The 20,112-nt window shown below is 42.0% G+C and overlaps 1 protein-coding gene across 1 annotated transcript in view; it reads left to right on the top strand.

Annotated features, from left to right (window-relative positions):
• Positions 1-20,112, top strand: part of LOC149182377 (DUF1995 domain protein, putative (DUF1995)) — a 383,913-nt gene that overhangs the window by 247,439 nt on the left and 116,362 nt on the right. Inside the window, exon 6 of the mRNA XM_089418500.1 lies at positions 11,250-11,341. Within this exon, the coding sequence (XP_089274626.1) occupies positions 11,250-11,341 (92 nt within the window). The remainder of the gene's footprint in view (positions 1-11,249; positions 11,342-20,112) is intronic.

Below are 20,112 nucleotides of genomic sequence, written 5' to 3'. Positions count from 1 at the left end.
ATCTTTCAGGGAGCTGACACAATTGTGCCAAATAGGCAACCCAAAGTAGTACTTCTCAGATTTTCTGCGTGTGCCAGTGATGGTCCTGGATCTATCCGAGGCAAGAAGGGTATACACCTTCATTGAGGGCTTGCTTGAGCCTCTGCATGGATTGGTGAAGTCACGCTGACCCTCTATGTTGCAGGAAGCAGTGGTGTGCGCCAAAGATTTACAGGGGGCCATCCCCAAGACCAGAGCATTATTTCTTGCACGAACCCATTTTCCATAGAAGGGGCATGAGACTAGACCCCCACCACTGAGGACCACACAAGGGAGGGGGCAGCTAGATGAGGAGACACGGAAGGACCTCCGGAGGAGGAAGTTGTGCTTCACATGCAGAGAGCCTTAGGCACTTGGCCGTAAGTGCACTGCAGGTAGAGCACATTACATTGAGGTATTTTTTGATAGTGACTAGGAAGACAAGGTGGAACAGATTGTGGTGGGATAGATGGAGAGAATCCGACGGATAGAGGGCCACCACCACCACGTCCATAGAGAGGGGCATCTCTTGCCTCATCAGGAGGAGTCGTTGCTTCTTTATGCAAGATTCCTAAGTTTTTGACACTCAGGATCGGAGGTATGTTACAGGGATAGAGGGTGTCAGTACTGGTGGACAGTGGGGCTACCCACAACTTCATAGATGCACAACTGGTTTAGAGGAGGGGCCTCACCACAACAGAATTTGAGGGTTTCTCCATCCTAGTACCAGGTGATTGTACCATCCAATGTACCAGATACGTGCCCTCCTTGATAGTAGTTATGGGAAACTACTCGATGACGACCTGCTTCTTTGTGGTCGATGTGCCAAACACCAACGTGGTGATGGGTGTCTAGTGGCTGTATTTCCTTGGGCAAGTCACGACAAATTGGAGGAAACCAGAGATGGAGTTCATGGGGCTAGATGGCAAACTGGTGGTTTTGAGAGACATGTAGTCTTATCCGCCTCAGACATTTTCAGCCTGTAGGATGGAGGCTGATCTTCGGCATGGGGACATTGCATGGGCAGTCGAGTTGAGGATCTTAGAGCTTGGGGGACAGGCACAACCACCACTAGCAGACATACATGTTCTACTGGATAGGTACGCAATAGTGTTCGGGGACAGTCCACCAGGGAAACCACCAGATAGAGGGTTTGAGCACACCATTGAGCTGGAGCCGGGTATGCAGGCAGTCATCACTACTCCTTACAGGCACCCCAAAGCCTATAAGGACGAGATAGAGAAGGCCATTCAAGAGCTGCTTGCGTTGGGCCATATCAGGCCTAGTTCCAGTCGTTTTGCTTCTTCCGTAGTGCTGGTGAAGAAGAAGGATGGGACCCTCAGGATGTGTATCGACTACCGAGCCCTTAACTAGAAGACCCTTAAGAACGGTACCCCATTCCCCGCATTGATGAGCTGATGGATGAGCTTAGAGGAGCCAAGTACTTCTCTAAGATTGATCTGTGTTCAGGGTACCACCAGATCAGAGTTTGGGATTAGGACATCCCGAAGACAACATTCCGGTGCCACTATGGGCACTTTGAGTTTCTGGTCATGCCATTTGGATTGATCAACACTCTTGTCACATTTTAGTCTTGCATGAACCATATCTTTCGGGGATAACTCAGGAGGTTCGTGCTGGTATTCTTCGATGACATCTTGATCTATAGCCGAACGTGGGAGGAGCACCTCCAACACTTGGAGGAGGTACTGCGCATTGTGGAGGAGTAGCGGTTTTATGCCAAGCTCTCCAAGTGTGAGTTTGGATTGACGAAGATGCTTTATCTCAGGCATATCATTGGAGCAAACGGGGTGAAGGTTCATGAGGAGAAGATTTGGGCCATCCGAGATTGGGAAATACCCCGAGATGTGACTACCTTGAGAGGCTTCTTGGGTATTTGCACTTACGAGAGGAATTTTGTCAAAGGGTTCTCACAGCTGGCAACACCCTTGACCAACTTGACCAGGAAAGGGGTCTTTGCATGGAATGATGGAGCACAGGCCGCCTTCGATCGCCTCAAGGAGGTGATGAGCAGTTGCCCTGTTCTGGCATTCCCAGATTTTTCCCAACCATTCACGGTGGAGTGTGATGCATCAGGGGTAGGAGTTGGAGCCATATTGTCACAGGAGGGGCATCCCATAGCTTTCGAGAGTCGGAAGCTCCTACTGCATGAGCTGCCATATTCCATATATGACAAGGGGATGCTGGCCATTATACATGCATTGGCCAAGTTTCGCTAGTACTTGGTGGGCAATCGATTCTGGGTGAAGACTGATCACAACAGTGTTCAACATGTCATGGGGCAGTAGGGCCTCCATGGCAGGCAACAGAGATGGGTCAGCAAGGTGCAGGCTTATGATTTTGACATTGAGTATGTGCGAGGCAAGCATAATGTGGTGGCTGATGCTCTATCCAGGAGACTAGCTGGGTTATCTCTCATGAGCATCTTGCCAGGATTGGAAGGCTCAGCTATTGGTAGAGTACTCCAAGGACAGGAGGGCCTGCGAGGTGCTGGAGGGGACACATGTAGATGAGCGTTACCATTTGATGGATGAGGTCATCTATTACAAGGGGCACATTTACTTGGTGCCCAACTCATAGTTGAGGGAGAGCGTACTCTAGGCAACTCACAATTCACCACTGTCCAGACACTAGGGGTTTCGAAAGACTTACATGTCTGTTCAGGAAAGTTTCATGTGGAAAGGCCTCAAGGAGGACATGCTGTAACACATAAGGGAGTGTGAGGCCTGTCAGCGAAACAAGGGGGAGCTGACTCACCCTGCAGGGCTACTACAACCACTTCCCATTCCGGAGGGGAAATGGGAAAGTATTTTGATGGATTTCATCAGTGGGCTCCACACAGTACAGGGGAAGGATTGCATATATATAGTGGTCGACAGGTTGACCAAATTTGCCCACTTCTTCGCCATCCCCACTAGATACACGGCTGCATACGTTGTTGAGTTGTTCTTCCGGGAGGTTTTTAGGCTACATGGGCTCTCTAGGAACATTGTGAGTGACAGAGACAACAAATTTATGGGTGGCTTTTGGCAGGAGCTCTTCAAGTTGGTTGGGATGGAGCTCACTCCTAGCACTAGTTATCACCCTCAGATAGATGGCCAGACAGAGAGGGTCAACTAGTGGTTGGAGGGGTACCTAAGGAGTTATGTGACAGGTCAGCAAAGGACGTGGATTCAGTGGTTACACTTGGGCGAGTTCTACTACAACACCACACACCACATGTCTATCAGTATGACTCCTTTTCGTGCCCTCTATGGATATGATGCACTAACTTTCGCTGATGTTATTTTCGGAGACAACCAAGCCCCAAAGGCCAAAGACTGGGTTCACGAGAGCCAAGATATCCTCAAGGCTCTCAAGGATAATTTAGTGATAGCCCAAAATCAACAAAAACTGTATGCGGATCGTCACAGGATAGAGGGGCACTTCGAGGAAGGGGATTTAGTATACCTCCGATTGTAGCCTTATAGACAGTCTATGCTGGAATAGAAGGGGGATGAGAAGCTACAACCACACTTCTATGGGCCCTACCAGGTGACGAGGTGGGTTGGGGAGGTGGCTTATGAGCTAGAGCTGCCTCCGGGGAGTAGAATCCATAATGTATTTCATGTCTCATGCCTGAAGAAGGTGCTGGGACAACAAGTGATCGTAGCCACTAATCTACGACCATTGGATGATGAGGGCCATCTGGTGTTGGAACCAGAGGCCATTCTAGAGAGCAGGGAGAGGAGACTGAGGAGCAGGACCATCAGGGAGTTCTTGGTATGCTGGAAGAACTTGCCGGATGAGGATGCCACCTAGGAGGGTGAGTACATACTAGAGCACCCAGCTTTGAGGTTGTTTGAGGGCAAGCAACATTTGGGAGGAGAGAATTGTCATGTCCGTTCTCAAATGTATTAGTCCCGGGGTGCAGCTACACAATTTTGGATCATTGTTGTCTTAGGAGGAGGACCCCACACGCAAAACCTAGGAACTGTAGGCAATTCGACTTTATTTTTGGCAGCTAGTGGAATGTGGGGGCTACCCACATGAATAATTCGAACTTGGCCATTGCATGAGTTGGAGGGAATTGAATTAGTGGAAGGAGGGTCTCATAAGAGGCTAAGGGGACCCAAGGTGATAAAAGAGGAAAGAGCTCTCATTTTGCAGCATCTTGATCATTTTACAAAGACACTTATCTTTGTATGCTCTGCTGCTTAGTGAATCTACCAACTGTTTAACCATGGATATTCGACAGGGGAGATTCAACTTTTACTTCGGGGGACTATCTGTGCCCGCCCTAGGGAGACTGTTCCACAGAGATTTCAAGGGTTCCAGCATTAACATACACTTCATCCAGCCACGCAGAGGAGGAGACTGCGTATTTTCTGGGCAACTAGAAACACGGAGAAGGGGATTGAGCCAGCTGGGAGGTCCATAGCTTGCTGGGAGTTTTGGGAGCTGGAAAGGCTGTTGGTTGAGGACAATTTCAGTGAGTTTTGCAGCCAGCCAGTCAGGGGTTACAACAGTACGAATTTCTGGGCAGAGGGATTGTGTAGAGGCCTTTGGTAGCAAACTCGTGGTGCTTAGGAGAGCAGTCATCCGGGCCAAGGATCATTTGGGGAGCAAGGAGATAGTCATCAACGGTGAACCCAACATTGTTGCAGCTGGGGAGAGGGTCAAAGGAGGCCAAAAATCCAAATTCAAAATCATAGAAATTCCCTTCTGGGTTTTTCTGGGTTTTGTCCAAGGAGTCTAAGGCTAAAAGGATATAATTTTCTGGGAGGTTTTTGGGCACATTCCAGCAGGTCAAAGTTCAACAAGACAATAGTTTTACTGGGACAGCGCAGTGCAGTGTGGTGCAACCACTGGGCAGCCTTCAGCTCAGCTATTCGTTCACCTGGGTTTGGTCCAGCTTGTCCTTGAGACAAGCCCAGGTGCACCATCTCATTTATATTGTACCTATGCTCTCAGATTTTATAATATATGGCTCAGCAATTCCAGATTTAAAGTGTTTTATGGGTGTATAATGCATGTTTTTAATTTTATGCTGCTGCACTGTTTATTTGTTTAGAATATCACTTAGATTCCTACTTAGGAACATTACATTGCCCCTCACTACAACTGATCACTTGTTCGATTTCCTCAGCAAACCTTGCCCCATAAAATCGAACTGATTGATCTCTCTTGGTGTCTTGGTGTGTCTCGAACTGACCCTCAAGCCTCCTCTTATATTTTCCTGTCGACGATTCAACAACTGAGATTAAGTCCCTAATCAATGGCTAAGATTAGATCTGGCTTGATCCTCGTTATTTAGAACTTTCTCACCCATTTTATATTAATATACATTAATATTTTAATGTTCCTAAGTTTAGACTTAGGTACCCCTTTATAAATATTAATTATTTTAATATCTCTTCATTCGGGTGGAATTTCTCCAAACGATTTCTGGGTCTTGGAGATCTCATGTGCCTTAGCCTCTCCACCAATTTTCATTGCTAAAGCACATTTGATGCTACCAAAAATCAACATCCTTAGACTTCCCCAAACTCGCATTCATTTCGGCTTCCCGACAACAAACTTCACACCTTTTCCTAGCTACAAGATAACTTCACACTTCTTCCCAGCTACAATAGAATTTCACACTTCTTCCTAACTACAGTAGAAATAAAAGTTGCGTGTGAGAATGATGCTTCAAATGAATTCAATGAGCTTGTATTTATAGGCTACATGTGAGGTCGAATAGGGTCCTTAGGTTGACTTGATCTTCTTCTAGGACGACATGGTGTGGAGGTTACATAATTCATATTCGAGTCAATACTTAACCTTTTTACACGATTCAAAAGCCCAAGAAGGGTCTCTTTAAAAGTACAATGACTCTATTGACTTAGAAAAATCCTAGAAGTCCTCAATGGGGACTTAGACCTAAAACTTGGTCTGCCAAGCATGAAACCCATCCTTTAATAAGTCACAATAATAATAATAAAAATTCTTTTCTTTATTCTTTTGACAAGTATATTACATGATGACTCTAGTACATTACTGAAGACCGAACATAGTTACAATTTCCAACACTCCCTCTTAACTAGAGAGGTATTCATAGTGTACAAATACAATGGAAGATCTCAAACTATACGAACCATGAAGAACTTTAGGCACCGCAATGCCATGGACTAGATTCCTGACTAGGGCAATCTATCCAAGTGGTCTCTCAACAATTTAGGCACCGCAATGCCATGGACTAGATTCCTAATTAGGGCAATCTATCCAAGTGGGGATAAGATGGACTCAAGCTTTCAGCCCCTCTAGGTACCATCATGCTTACTTGCTAACCACCAACCCAAAAATCTAGGTGTGTATCCAAAACAAATCTCAATAACCAACACCACCTTTCCAACTTCGGGACCCAGACATCAACACAAAGTGCTGGCCAGATGTCTTCCCAGGTAATGCTTCACTCACAAAGCCTCACACCCCTTCATCCAGTAGATCAAGGACCACAAATCTCTCCCGAACAAACTGATTGGTAACCAGCATGCTATCAAAACCTACGAGAGATTCACCTCTACAAACACAACCCCAATCAACGATATACTCTCACATGTACATGATCAAAACAAACCTTTGGGGTCGTACTCAATGTTGTTCCTCAACTTAGTAGGACTATCAACTGAATCTTTGATAGAATATTCCTCAATACTTTTCCTACTTCTCATGTAGCAACATATCCTCCAAAATTCATTAATCAAAACCAAGCTATGCCCTCCCTCTTAACCAGGAAGCATCTCTTCATCTGGACTCCTTCTTAATCTTAGGGAGATGTCTTCTATTGATGCTTCCTCTTGGAGATCGACTTCTTCTTTTCGTCATCGGAGAATCTTTCGTGGCTTCCTACCATTTCATCAGAGTTATCCTCATCATGCTTATCACATCAACGAACATCTTCACCATATTGAAAATTGTGTACCTACACAACTTAGATAACAATTACAACCAAATCTATAGAAGCATGAAGTTAGCCATATCAAAATCACGGAAGCATTTCAAATTTATACATATCAGATACCCAAACTTAATTACAAACAAGAGACATGTACTCTTGAACATCTTGCTAGGGACTTAGTCACAAACCCTAGACTACTTCATAACAACTTTCATTCCATTTAGGGTTTCAATGTTTATTCCAAAGGTATGACATGCCTTACTTCAACATATAGCAAACCCTAGAAACAATTCAAATAATTATAAAGCATCCAACAATCTTTCAAAATTCATATGTTAGACTTCTCACTAGGGATTCATACAAATCTTAGCATTCATACAAAAGAATCAATCAAAGTCAATCACAGCTAAGTCATTAACATGCCCAGCTTCCTCTAGGGTTAGTTGCAAACCCTAGATTTCCGATCAACCATCAAATCCAACCAAAAACTTAGATTTCAACAATTTTACACAAAACTCAAATTATCATTTCATACATAAGAGATTTTTACTTCTACTAAGGTTCAACTCCAAAACCCTAGAATTCCATTTTCACAATCTCAACAATCATTAAATAAATAGATCTCAGATTGTTATATCACACATACTAGACAATGTAACTACTACTAGGATTTCGTTGCAAACTGTAGATTTTCAAATATCATCATCCTAGAATCTCAGACAAGGACTTCCATTAAATCCTAAGACTTATGACCAACAATAACCAAGTCAACACACATATCTAGGAATTCATAATCATTCATAAGCATATCATATGTCCGACAACATTAATATATCTGACCTAGACCAAGCTAGGGTTTCAACCAAAAGGACATATCTATACATGCCTAAATTTCATCATCATGCAAATACATTTCATATCATGTGTTAGTCAATAAGATTTAGATACAGAACAAGCTTGATTATACTAGAGGTTTGGTTAGACAAACACACCCATACCAAGGAAAACATTTCTAAGACAAGATATGGGTATTGCTCACACATTCCACCAAACCCTAATGAGCTAGGGTTTCAATGTAGAAATCCAACATTACCAAAACTTCAAAGGTTTGGGATTTTAGACCTTATCATTCAATCCTAACAAGTTAGGTTTTCTTGATCATACCAAAATCCCAAACATGACATCCTCAATAAAAACTTCAAACACCATTTCACAATATCCCTAATCAGCTTAGGGTTTTAGATATTCTCATTAACATACCCTTCGGTTAGGGTTTCCCATAACCTGTCTAAGGTTCTACAAAATTAGTTAAGAATATGAGTGGGGTGGGTAGATTTATCAAGAGATGAATCACCCAAAACAAGAATCACTATGATTCAATATAGCTAGACATAACAAAGTTAGTAATAAATTATTAAATGAATAATCCTTTCAATATAAAGAAATCAATGTATTTAAAGCATACCTTTGTTTCTTTGTTCCTTGACCGACTTTGTCTTGAGAGGTCCTCCTTCATGCTCCTTGCAAATGTTTTTCCTAAGCTAGACAATAGAGGGAGAAAGGTGATTAGTATTTAATATAATCAAAACTAAATGAATACATGAAACCAAAACTGAAAGAAAATGAAATACTTATCTTTGGGAGTTGTTGGGAGATACTTTTATGAAAATTGAATTCTCTCTTGGAGGTTGTTCAACACAAAAGAAGCAGAGTTGTTTAGCTGGAGAGTTTCAAGCGAAACTCTCCCTCATTTTGGAGAACTTCGAGTGTCTCTCTAGTCAGGGTTTGGGGGAGTCTATTTCAGGACTTCCATTTGAGTTTATTGCAGAGTATTCACTCAAAAATTCGTTATTTCTAGGTGCAGAAGATAAATCCAAAGGTTATTTGGAGCATCATATTTCTATTACAGTTTCCGGGTTTTTGCAGAAGATTTTCCACTAGTTAGGGTGCTTGGCACCACTTTTTAGAGATGTTACTGTATCTTTTAGCTGGGACGAATTTTCTCTTATAGAGCCTGTGAAGGGGTTGGAGAACAGAGTTTTTGTGGGTGTTTGGTGCGGATATTTGCCGGGAGTTTTTAGTTAGGAGTGATAGCTATTTTCCAGAGGATATTTGTGTACAATTTCTCAGCCATTTGTAGGAGAGTTTTATCATTTCTTAGCAGTTTCTCTTTGGTTGGGCGCAAAATTGTTTAGTTGAGAGATTCACTCTATTTTGGGCATTCCGGGTTAGCTGGAATCAACCAAAACAATTTCTATGTTTTGTTGGTTGGGGTGTGAGGAGCCTATAGCTAATTTTATAGAATTTTTAGTGCAGTATTCGGGCTAGAATCATACATTCTTATAGTAGGGCATATTGCTGGTTAGCTGGGTAGTTTGCATCACATTGTGGGTTTGATTTTGGCTTGTAGTTAGGCCAAATATTTTTGGGTATCACTGGGTTATAGGAGAGGAGTCTGTGGCCACAATTTCAGATCGATCTGGGCATTATTGAGGTCAGAATTTTAGTTTCTTCTCTAGCAGCCGTAGTAGCAACAACATTATTTTCTGGGTAATTTGCACATTTTGGGGCTTTTCGGGTCAGCTGGAATTAGCCCAAATTTTTTCTGGGTTTGGTAGATTTGGGTGAGAGAAGTCTCCAGTTAATTTTGCAGAATTTTTGGAGCAAATTTGATGGCATAAATCATAGTTCACCTCTAGTAGTAGCAACAAAATTTTCTGGGTAGTGCGTTGGGACAGATTGAACCATTTCAGTTGGAGTTTTGCTTAGATCTTCACCTACGTATTGCATTAGCAAGCCTAGGTTCTATCATTCCACTCCATTGTACTCAGTTCCAATTGAAAATTTAATAAAATGGTTCAGATTTATGGCTTCTATTCTATGATTCACTTATCTATATTTGCATGTGTGAATTCCGTGTTTGCATGTATAAAATTTTTGCTGTAGCTTCATGCATGTATTTGATATTCACTGTTTTTCCTAGTTTGGGACATTATAGTGGTATAAGAGCATGATCTTGGCTAAATCTGGAAGCTAGCAAGTTCATGAAGGTGTAGGGATGCATGCACAATGATTGTTGAAATTTATGGACATTGCAATGGTGCAAAAAGGGAGGAGTACATAGGGAATCATGGAGGAGATCCTCATAAACAATGAGGAGATGATATAGATGTTAGCCCAATTGTGTATCTATAATGGAATAAAACTGAGCTATCCTCATCCTTATAACAGAGGCACTAAAGCTGGGCATGCCACGAGAATGAAGCCACTTACACCATGGGGGAAAAGTCAGCAGAATCAGGGCACCAGACCTCCTCAAGAGGAGTGATGACAGAACCATTACAACTTGACCAGCACCCAGTCCCCACAATTCTTATCAACCAGCAATGAGTTGGCACTTGTCTACCAAAGATGGTAAGATCTTGATTCCCAGTCAAAGCAATGATTTTGTGGCTCTGTTTGGGTTGATGGCAGACACACTAGGGTAAACTTTCTTCTCTCTATTCCACTTTTATTATAGTTCCTTGCACTGTCACTAGATAAGGCAGTCCCTAACCCTTCACCTGCTTTCAATCATGGTTTCTTCTCAAAGTAGTGCTGATATGATACCATATTAGGTTGAAAAGAAAAGAGGTAGAACTATTGAGAAGAAAAACCATAAAATTATCATTCATCTATTGACCATCTGTCTTCTTACATTTGTACATATGTGGAGGAGGAGTTGGGTGGCCTCTTGTTTATTCATTACTAACTGTAAATTCCTAATATACTATTTATTTACGTAAAGAAATTGCTACAGTCTAATAATTATTAATAATTACACTACTTGTCATTCCTTGAACATCTTTCATGATTTTATTAAAGGAAATGATTTCATTGGATGATGTTAAGGTGGGACTTTCATTTGTATCATCTACATCTATGTGCATCTTTATGGTCTCCAATCATAAATGAATGTTGTTCATCGCATTTTTATTTTTTTATTTATATTTTCATTTATTGAAGATGCCATTATCCACTTCATGTAGTTGCTTTGTTGAATCTCTCTCTCTCTCTCTCTGGATGCAGCCATACGGCATAAATTATTAAGTTCAATCCTGCTGCTATCTAAGCTTTGATGGTTAACTTTTGATTTCATTTTCTAGTTTGAAAGATGGTATTCCTATTTTCTTTCACAGCTATTTCTCCTTGGTGTAAACAATCTTAGGTTTCTGCTTTTTCATCCAAGGTTCTTTAAAGTTTAGATGGTTGTCTCTGGTTGTTTAATTTCTCTCTTATATATATACAGCCAAGGCCACTTATCATGTGGAACCCCCGCCTGTTTAGTGGAGATGTTGGAGTTGGTCTTAATGTGAGGCGACTGCGATCATCTTTTCTGAGGTAGGGGATGGCTCCAAAATTTTCATTATTTGGTATCATTTAGATTATGTTTTGAACTTTCTGGTCTTGTTTGCAGTAGGATTCTTGGCCATTATAGGTCACTTCACTGATGATGTTAATTTTATGTAATTTACTAGAACATGAGCATGTGTATATTGTGAATGATGGAAAGTAATCCTAAATTATTTGTTAAAAATATATCTAGTTCACATATTTATTTCTCTGGGCTATTGTTTGGATCGTTCAGTTTTCTTTTCGAACCTCATGGCTTATATTACTAGAAGTGGTACAATAGGTTAACATTTCACAAACAAACGATCAAGAAACATAAATGGTAAGGAAACATTACATTTTTGGTGTTTCTTTGCCCATGGCAATATTTGAAAGAAACAACCCCAAAATGATCAAAATAAAGCAAAAGAGAACAAAAATTAAACACCTAGATATTATGATGTGAACTTAATTTTGATTTATACCATTGATAAATTACTTATAGATCTCTTTTGAATTTTGAATAGATTTGGATTCACTAATGTGCATAGTATTCATATTGCAGTGTGGGATTGTTTCTATATTGAAACCTTTCAGCCCTAGTTTCTTGTTCTGTTGACATCATTTTTATCTTTCTCATTTCTGGTAATATGGCCTATGTCGTTGTTCACAGCAGTATACATGGCTAATATAGGAAATTTTGCTGGTATGCCATTATTTGACTGCCTGGAAATCATAACCTTGTGTAGACGGTGAAAGATGAAAAGTAGACCCAACTGACTTGTAAAAAATGAATTTATTTCACCTATTTTTTAGTGTGCAATGTTTTAAGCACATCTTGCTAGATTCGATTCTGTATAGTCTTTTGTCTATATTCAGCATTAAGTTGTATATTAACTCTTAGACACTAGCAATGTGTCCTTGGTTGTGATTTGTAATGGTTGTAATTACTAATAACTATGAACTGCAGGTTTGATTAAAAGTCAAAACTCAGGATATTTGTTAGTGTTATGAATAATGGACAATAATTCCATGGTTCATTCGAACCTTCAAAATACTTTGATTTCTAGACATTAATGAATGATACATAAAGTGGTCTAACTAATTATAATGATTGTTTTCATTAGCTGGTCACAAATGACGGGAAAAAGAGAAAACAAAATAGGCATCTATTTCTCCTTGGTATGTGCATAAGTTTGTGTCACAAGAGCTTTAGGGTTTTGTTACTTGTAATTCTTTTTGCTACGGTCTTTTGTGGATGTCACTCGTCCTATAGGATATGTTGGCACATTCAAGATGTAAGAATTAGGAATAGGGATGTACCTCCATGTGTACCATAATGTTTCTAATAAGGTCTGGCCTTATCCTAGACATACCCCATAACCTCTTAACTGTGAAAATTCCTATACTCAAGGAACCCCTATTCCAGCAAAACTGAATTTACTTCTCATACTTGATTTTAATATACATTATCAAGTTATTTTCTGAAAAATATTGAAGTAAATTACTTTTGCAACCTACACCAATTTAATTTGATTACATGAAACAAGAAACTGAGCAAAGAACAAGATACATAGGACACCGTTATTTTTGGATGAAATAGTCCCCGGAAAAAAACCCAATGCGGGAAAACTGGTGCAGCAGCTCTGAGGGTTTAATATTATTAAGGAGTAGTTCTGAGTACAATGCTAGATGCCCTCCTGACAATCTAGTTACGGAGAAAATTATAATGGCAGAAAACTGAGTGAGATTACCTCACTTCACCAGGTAGATTCTCGCTGATCTGACAATAGAACTGGCAAACCCTTGGCTATCTCTGCATTGGCCCTGCGTCAAGCCTTACAAGCTCTACATAGTCTATTCTGCCTCTTGGAACTTCTGCGTCAACCTCTCCCGGCTGTTTCGGCAGCTCCCTGACGGTTCCAGATTTCTGCGTGAGGGAAACCTCACTTCTGCGCTACCCCTTCTGGCTCTACGTCAAGACTGCATTGGCCCAGACTGGCCCAACGTATGTCCCTTTAGGTGTTGCGCTGCGTCAACAAGTGGCTCTCAGCCTCTCTGCGCAGTATTCCCAAACTATCCTTGCCCCTCTGCTGCAGAATGATCACTTAGTTCGAATTTCTCAGCTTCCTAGCCCCAGAAATCGAACTCTAGATCAATTCGTTCTCTTTGTGTTTCTGAATGAACCCCAAGCCTCCTTATACTTTTCTCGTTGAGACTTCAACGACCGAGATTAAGTCTCTAATCAACGACTAAGATTAAAAACTTGACTTGATCCGCTTTCTAGAACATTCTCACCCATATTTTGATTAATACCCATTAATACTTTAATTTTCGTAAGTTTAGACTTAGGAATCCCATTAAAAATAAAAATTATTTTAATAAAATACAATCCGGGTGGAATTTCACCAAATGGATTCTGGATTCTTTAGAACACATGTGCCTTAGCCTCTCCACCAATTTTCATGGCTAGAGCACATTTGATGCTACCAAAAACTAACACTCCCTCTTAGCGAGAAATGTGCTCTAGCAACAATGTCCAACTGCGTGCTGCTGTGTCTCTAAAACATCCCTTTCCGCACTGTTGCTACCACCAACATTGTGATGCTGTTGTTATTGTATTGCTGCCCATGACACTGCCACTGCCATTGCTGCATCTATACTACAACTCCCTGTCAAATGCTGCATCTGCTATGCTGCTAACACTGCCACTGCTAACACTGCATTCGTATTGCAACTCAGTTGCTGAGAGAAGCAACTGAAAAACACCCAAAATTACTGAACTAACTGTGTTAAGCATAATACAACATGAATGTTGGAATCTGATTGCTACTAATCTCTGACCCTTTGAATTTTCTGCGCTACTGCTGACTTCTGCACTGTGCCATATGTACTGCTGCCAACCTTGCTCTGTGTTGATTAGTCTCTGTTCTCTGGCTACTACATCTGTCTCTCCAACCAACCCATTGCATCATCTGACACTAAGTCCATCTCGCTACTGCTGAATCTCGGGCTCCCATAGCAAGGAATTGATCCAAGAGGTGGACTCCTCAAGGATCCTTTCCACATGTATTCCTCTTGACTACAGTTCAATATTGCCCCATTTCCCTCCTGGAGATGCGTGGGCACTCATGGCAAACTCATCTTTGTCAATTTTTGCTAGATTAGCCTTAGGATCATGTTTCTCATCCTTATCCTTTTGCTTCAAGGGAGACTGGGATGCAAAGTGGCCCATCTTGCCACCTTTAAAACATTTTACCTTCGAGATGTCCTTCTTCTGCTTCTGCTTCTATTGTCCCTTTGATGCTAGAGCTGCGTTCTGTCGTTCTCCTCATCCTCCTTGGTCTTCGTGCTACTCCCACTGTAGCCATTGAGGTTTACCTTAATCAGATCCCTCCTTAATTCTTCCTGTTGAAGGGTTGTCCACATCTCCTCCGATGAAGGTAGTCTTTCCCTGCCCAATATACTTTGGACGAAGACTTGCCATTAATCCGAGACTCCATTCAGGGCCGTCCTTACCATCGCGGTAGACTGAGGAGTAGACCCCACTGCAGCAAGCTGGTCTCTGGTGTCCTAAAGACGTTGAAGATAGGAGTTAACCCCTTCTCCCTTCTACATCAATGTCCGCTGCAACTTTTGTTCTAAGTACATCTTCCATTGTTCGAAATAACCTTCATACAGCGAAGACAAAGCTTCCCACATTTTTCGGGTTGTATCTTTGCCTTGCAAGTGTGAGACCACATGATCTCGAACTCCATCGAGTATGAACCTCTTCGCCTTTTCCTGCTCGGCCTTGTACTTCTTCTTTTGATCATTGTCCGCAGGAACATCCACAACACTCTTGATGTAAGCTTTAAGATCGTACTCCTCCAAAACAACTAAGATTCTGGCCTTCCATATGACATAGTTGGAATCTCCTTACAACCTATCCTGATCTCTGAGCATATGTGATGCCATCTTAGCCAAATTGTCGAATTGACTCCTCTAGTCATTGAGCATTACTGGTTTGCTGCTCGGCAAGTGAAAACTTCAAAATTTTGGCGAGAAAAGTCCTTTGAGGAGAAAATTCCCCTTCTATATGTCTTCGCTTTTTTCTGACAGATTTTTTCCCCAATAGAAACTGTGCCCTTCAAGCATTGCACTGAGGCTTTGCATCATTCCCTCTGCCTATGCAAGCTTACGAACCGGAAATCGTACCTCTTTGTTGACTCTCTCAGAGAGAGATTTGTTCGAAATCTTTGCTTTCCTAGCAAGGACTGCACAATCCCTTCAAGGGGATTCGAATTGCTGCCAAATGCAGCTATTGGCCTCTCTGCTCAGCGTTGGATTTGCTCTTCCTGTTTCAAAATCAATGCTCTAATACCATGTGAAAATTCCTATACTCAAGGAACCCCTACTGCAGCAAAACTGAATTTACTTCTCCTACTTGATTTTAATATACATTATCAAGTTATTTTCTGAAAAATACTGAAGTAAATTACTTCTACAGCCTACACCAATTTAATTTGATTACATGAAACAAGAAACTGAGCAAAGAACAAGATACATAGGACACTGTTACATTTGGACAAAGTAGTCCTTGGAGAAAAACCCAATGCGGGAAAACCAATGTTCCACCAAGTCTCCGGGGCGGGGAGACGCGGGTGCGGGGAGACGCACAAAGGGGACGTGTGGGAGTACCCTCAAAATTTAGGGAAATTTATGGGAGACGGGGGGACGTCGAGGTATATATAATATAATTTTTAATTATATATATTATATATATGTATATAATTTTGAAATTTTCATGTTCATATTCATTGTTCAATAATGAAAGCATATTAAATAGACTAATTAGTAATAGTAATACCAATACATTGAAATTTCAAATTTGATCCATACATAAAATTTAAATTCATAATTGAATCAAATAATAACATATTATAGCAGCAATGCTGCCGACCGTGTGGAGGGTTTGGTGGAACCGTGAAATAAACACCCATCTAGCAAGGAGAGGTTGAACCCATGTTTTAAAGAGACAAACAGTATATGGAAATTCGAAAAACAGTTTAATAATAATATTGCATGGCCTGAATCGGATTAAAATTTAGAAGGTAGATAAAATGTTAAGAGACTAGCATAGTAGATTGCAAAACAAAAATTACCAGCACAGCAAATAGAACATAACAAATCGCTGTTTCAGCTGCCGGCTGCGTGGAGGGCTGGTGGAACCGTGGAGCAGCAATGCTGCCGGCTGCGTGGAGCAGCAAGGTAACCAGTAACCACTGCAACGTAACTACTAACAACAAGCCGCTGCGTGGAGAAGAGGGAGGATAAGGCATGAGCTGAAGCTCTGAGGCTCTCGTGGGTGCAGTGGGAGCAGATTCACACTGAAACGATGGAAGAAAAAAATGTGCTCAGCTGTTTTAACTTTTAACAGAGGTAAGAGCATAATGAATGGCGGCAGAATGAAAAGTAGAGTTAAACCTAACTTTTCATGTAATTTTTTATTTGTAACTGTTAGTTTAGTTTATTTTTATTTATTTATTTTTTTAATAAATTAATTTTCATTTTTATTTTTTTTATATAAAGGGTAATTAGACAAAAATGAAGGGGGGACGCCTAGAAGTACCCCTTTCAGGGAGTCGAGTCTCCCACCCTGGGGAAACGCACCCCCTTGCGTCTCCCCGAGTCTCCCCAAAAGTGGGACGTGGGGAAACGCACCCCCGAGAGTCTCCCCGTCCCGGTGCGTGGGGTGCGACGGGTGCGCGCACCCCACCCTGGGGGATGCGTCCCCGTGGAACACTGGGGAAAACCGGTGCAGCAGCTTTGAGGGTTTTATATTATTAAGTAGTAGTTCTGAATACAATGTTGGATGCCCTCCCGGCAATCCAGTTACAAAGAAAAATATAATGGCGGAAACTGAGTGAGATTACCTCACTTCACTCGACAGATTCTAGTCAATTGGGCAGCAGAACTGGCAAACCCCCGGCTATCTCTGGATTGGCCCTGCGTAGGCCCTGCGTCAACCTTATAGGCTCTACGTTAGCTCTGCGCAATCTCTTCTGCCTCTTGGAACTTCTGCGTCAATCTCTCCCAGCTGTTTTGGAAGCTCCCTGATAGTTCCAAATTTCTGCGCGAGGGAAGCTCACTTCTGCGTTGGCCATTCTGGCTCTGCATCAAGACTGCGTGTGCCTAGACTGGCCCACCGTCAATCCCTCTAGGTGTTGCACTGCTTCCACTAGTGGCTCTCCGCTTCTCTGCCCAGTGTTCTCGAACTATCCCTGCTCCTCTGCTGCAGAATGATCACTTAGTTTGAATTTCTTAGCTTCGTAGCCCCAGAAATCGAAATCTAGATCAATTCATTCTCTCCATGTATTTCTGAATGAACCCCACCTCCTTATTATACTTTTCTCTTTGAGATTTCAACGGCAGAGATTAAGTCTCTAATCAATGACTAAGATTAAAAACTTGACTTGATCTACTTTCTAGAACATTCTCACCCAAATTTTGATTAATACCCATTAATACTTTAATTTTCCTAAGTTTAGACATAGGAACCCCATTAAAAATATTAATTATTTTAATAAAATACAATCCGGGTGGAATTTCACCAAACAGTTTGTGGGTTCTTTAGAACTCATGTGCCTTAGTCTCTCCACCAATTTTCATGGCTAGAGCACATTTGATGCTACCAAAAACTAATGTTAATCCTCAATAGCGCTTGTGCAATTGGAGGGTTAGTATCCAACAAAATTCCATCACACTGATCTTGTTAGCCCTCTTTCATTAGGGGTACCCCAAAACTTTTGACCATGCCATTTGTAAGCCCAAATGTGTGCAATTTATAGCGATGTAAGGCCATGTGAGATGAAGTGTACAAGTGTATCCTATATGCTTGATGGTAGACAATCATGGCTAGTCTTCTTAGCTTGGATGGTCATGGCATGTGATGATGGTCATGGAGAGAAGAGGCACTACATTGCTCACTTGACACCCATGGCGATGACTTGTGGCATCCATATTTGGATTTTGGACCCTTGGAGTCGCTTTGATGCATGATTTGGGGATTTTCCTCATATCAGTGTTGCGGGGGAGCGCCCCCCCCCCCCTTCGAACCCGCTCTCGAAGCGCGCTCTGGGCGGGAGCGGCTCGGGAGCGGGTCGGGAGCGCGCTCCCGTAAAAAAATTTGCGCTCCCTGGTCTGTGAGGGAGCGCTTCAGGGAGCGATCGCTCCCGCGCTCCCGGAGCGTTTTTTAATGCCCGGGAGCGATCGGGGAGCGATCGCTCCCTGATCGCTCCCGGGCATTAAAAAACGCTCCGGGAGCGATCGGGGAGCGATCGCTCCCTGATCGCTCCCGGGCATTAAAAAACGCTCCGGGAGCGATTTTAAACGCGCCGGGAGCGGTTCGGCGGAAAAAAATTCCGTCGGACCCGAAATTTATAAAAAATTTAGAATTTTTTTTTTTGTTTATAAGCCCAATGGGCCAAAAAAAAATCATTTCAACTTCATTGAGCTTGAGATTGAGAGCTGAGCAAGAGCAAAGGAGCAAGGAGCAAGAGCTGAGGAGCAAGGAGCCAGAGCTGAGGAGCGAGGAGCAAGTGCCAAGGAGCGAGGAGCAAGCCTGCAGAGGTAAGTAACTTAATCATTTAGTTAGTTTAGCTGGTTAGGTAGTTAATTTGGTTAGTTTAATTTACCTGTTTGTGTTTAAAGATCATTAATTTAAATTAAATTAATAAATTAAATGAATTAATCCCAATAAACTAAATTAATTTGCAGATTCAAGACTCAAACCCTACAAACATCTGGAACAATGGACCTGGGGATATTTATTGGCATTTTCCTCTTCTTGGTCCCTTTTATGGTTATTATGGTGGTGGAGAGTAGGAAACGGAGGGGGCCTGAAACTGAAGAGGTGGATGAAGAAGCCGGAGGAAGTCAAATGGGTGAAAACCCCAGTGAGGAGGAGGTGGAGGAGGGTGAACATGAGGGTAAAAAATCTAAACAAGACCAAACTCCATTGTGGAAATATGTTCACAGGGCTGAAACAGGGAGAGGGGGTGGAACCACTAAATTTCATTGCCCCCATTGCAACACTGATTACACAGGCTCATACACACGTGCTAGAAGACACCTCTGCGGGAAAAGGCCATGGGATGGAGAGAAACAAATAGGAATCAAAACTTGTGCAGCGGTGTCAACAACAGATAGAGCCAAATACATAAAGGAAGAGGAGGACGCCCAATACAGAGCAAAAAGATCAAGGGGTTTCTTTGAACCAAGCTCACAAAGAACTCCTTCAGCATCCTCCCAAGGCAGTGGATATGGACATGGAGCAAGTGGGTCATCATCTTTACGCCGTAGAACCATATCAGATTTCCTTGATGAGGGGTGTAGGAATGATGTGGATTCAAAAGTTTACAGGTTCCTCTATGCATGTGGGATACCATTCAATGTTCTACGCTCACCTTATTGGCACGAAATGGTTTCTGCCATAAATGATGCCCCTAAAGGATACAAGAGCCCTGGGTATGACAAGGCAAGAACTGTTGGCCTTGATCATGAAAAAGCAAAAATATCACATTCTTTGAATAAAATGACAAGTTCTTGGACTGACAATGGGGTGTCCATTGTATCTGATGGATGGACAAATGTAAAAGGCAAGCCATTGATAAGTGTTCTTGCTGTGTCCCGAAGTGGTCCCATCTTTCTAGCTGCACATGATTACTCAGACAAGTTCAAGACCGCTATCAACATTGCAGAAGCATTGCTTGAAACAATTGAGCGTATTGGCCCATACA

This window comes from Pinus tabuliformis, chromosome 3_2, assembly GCF_031772625.1.
Source record: "Pinus tabuliformis cultivar Carrire ecotype Pingquan chromosome 3_2, CPIR1, whole genome shotgun sequence".
Classification (NCBI taxonomy): Eukaryota; Viridiplantae; Streptophyta; class Pinopsida; order Pinales; family Pinaceae; genus Pinus; species Pinus tabuliformis.
This window is presented reverse-complemented; position numbering and strand designations above follow the sequence as displayed.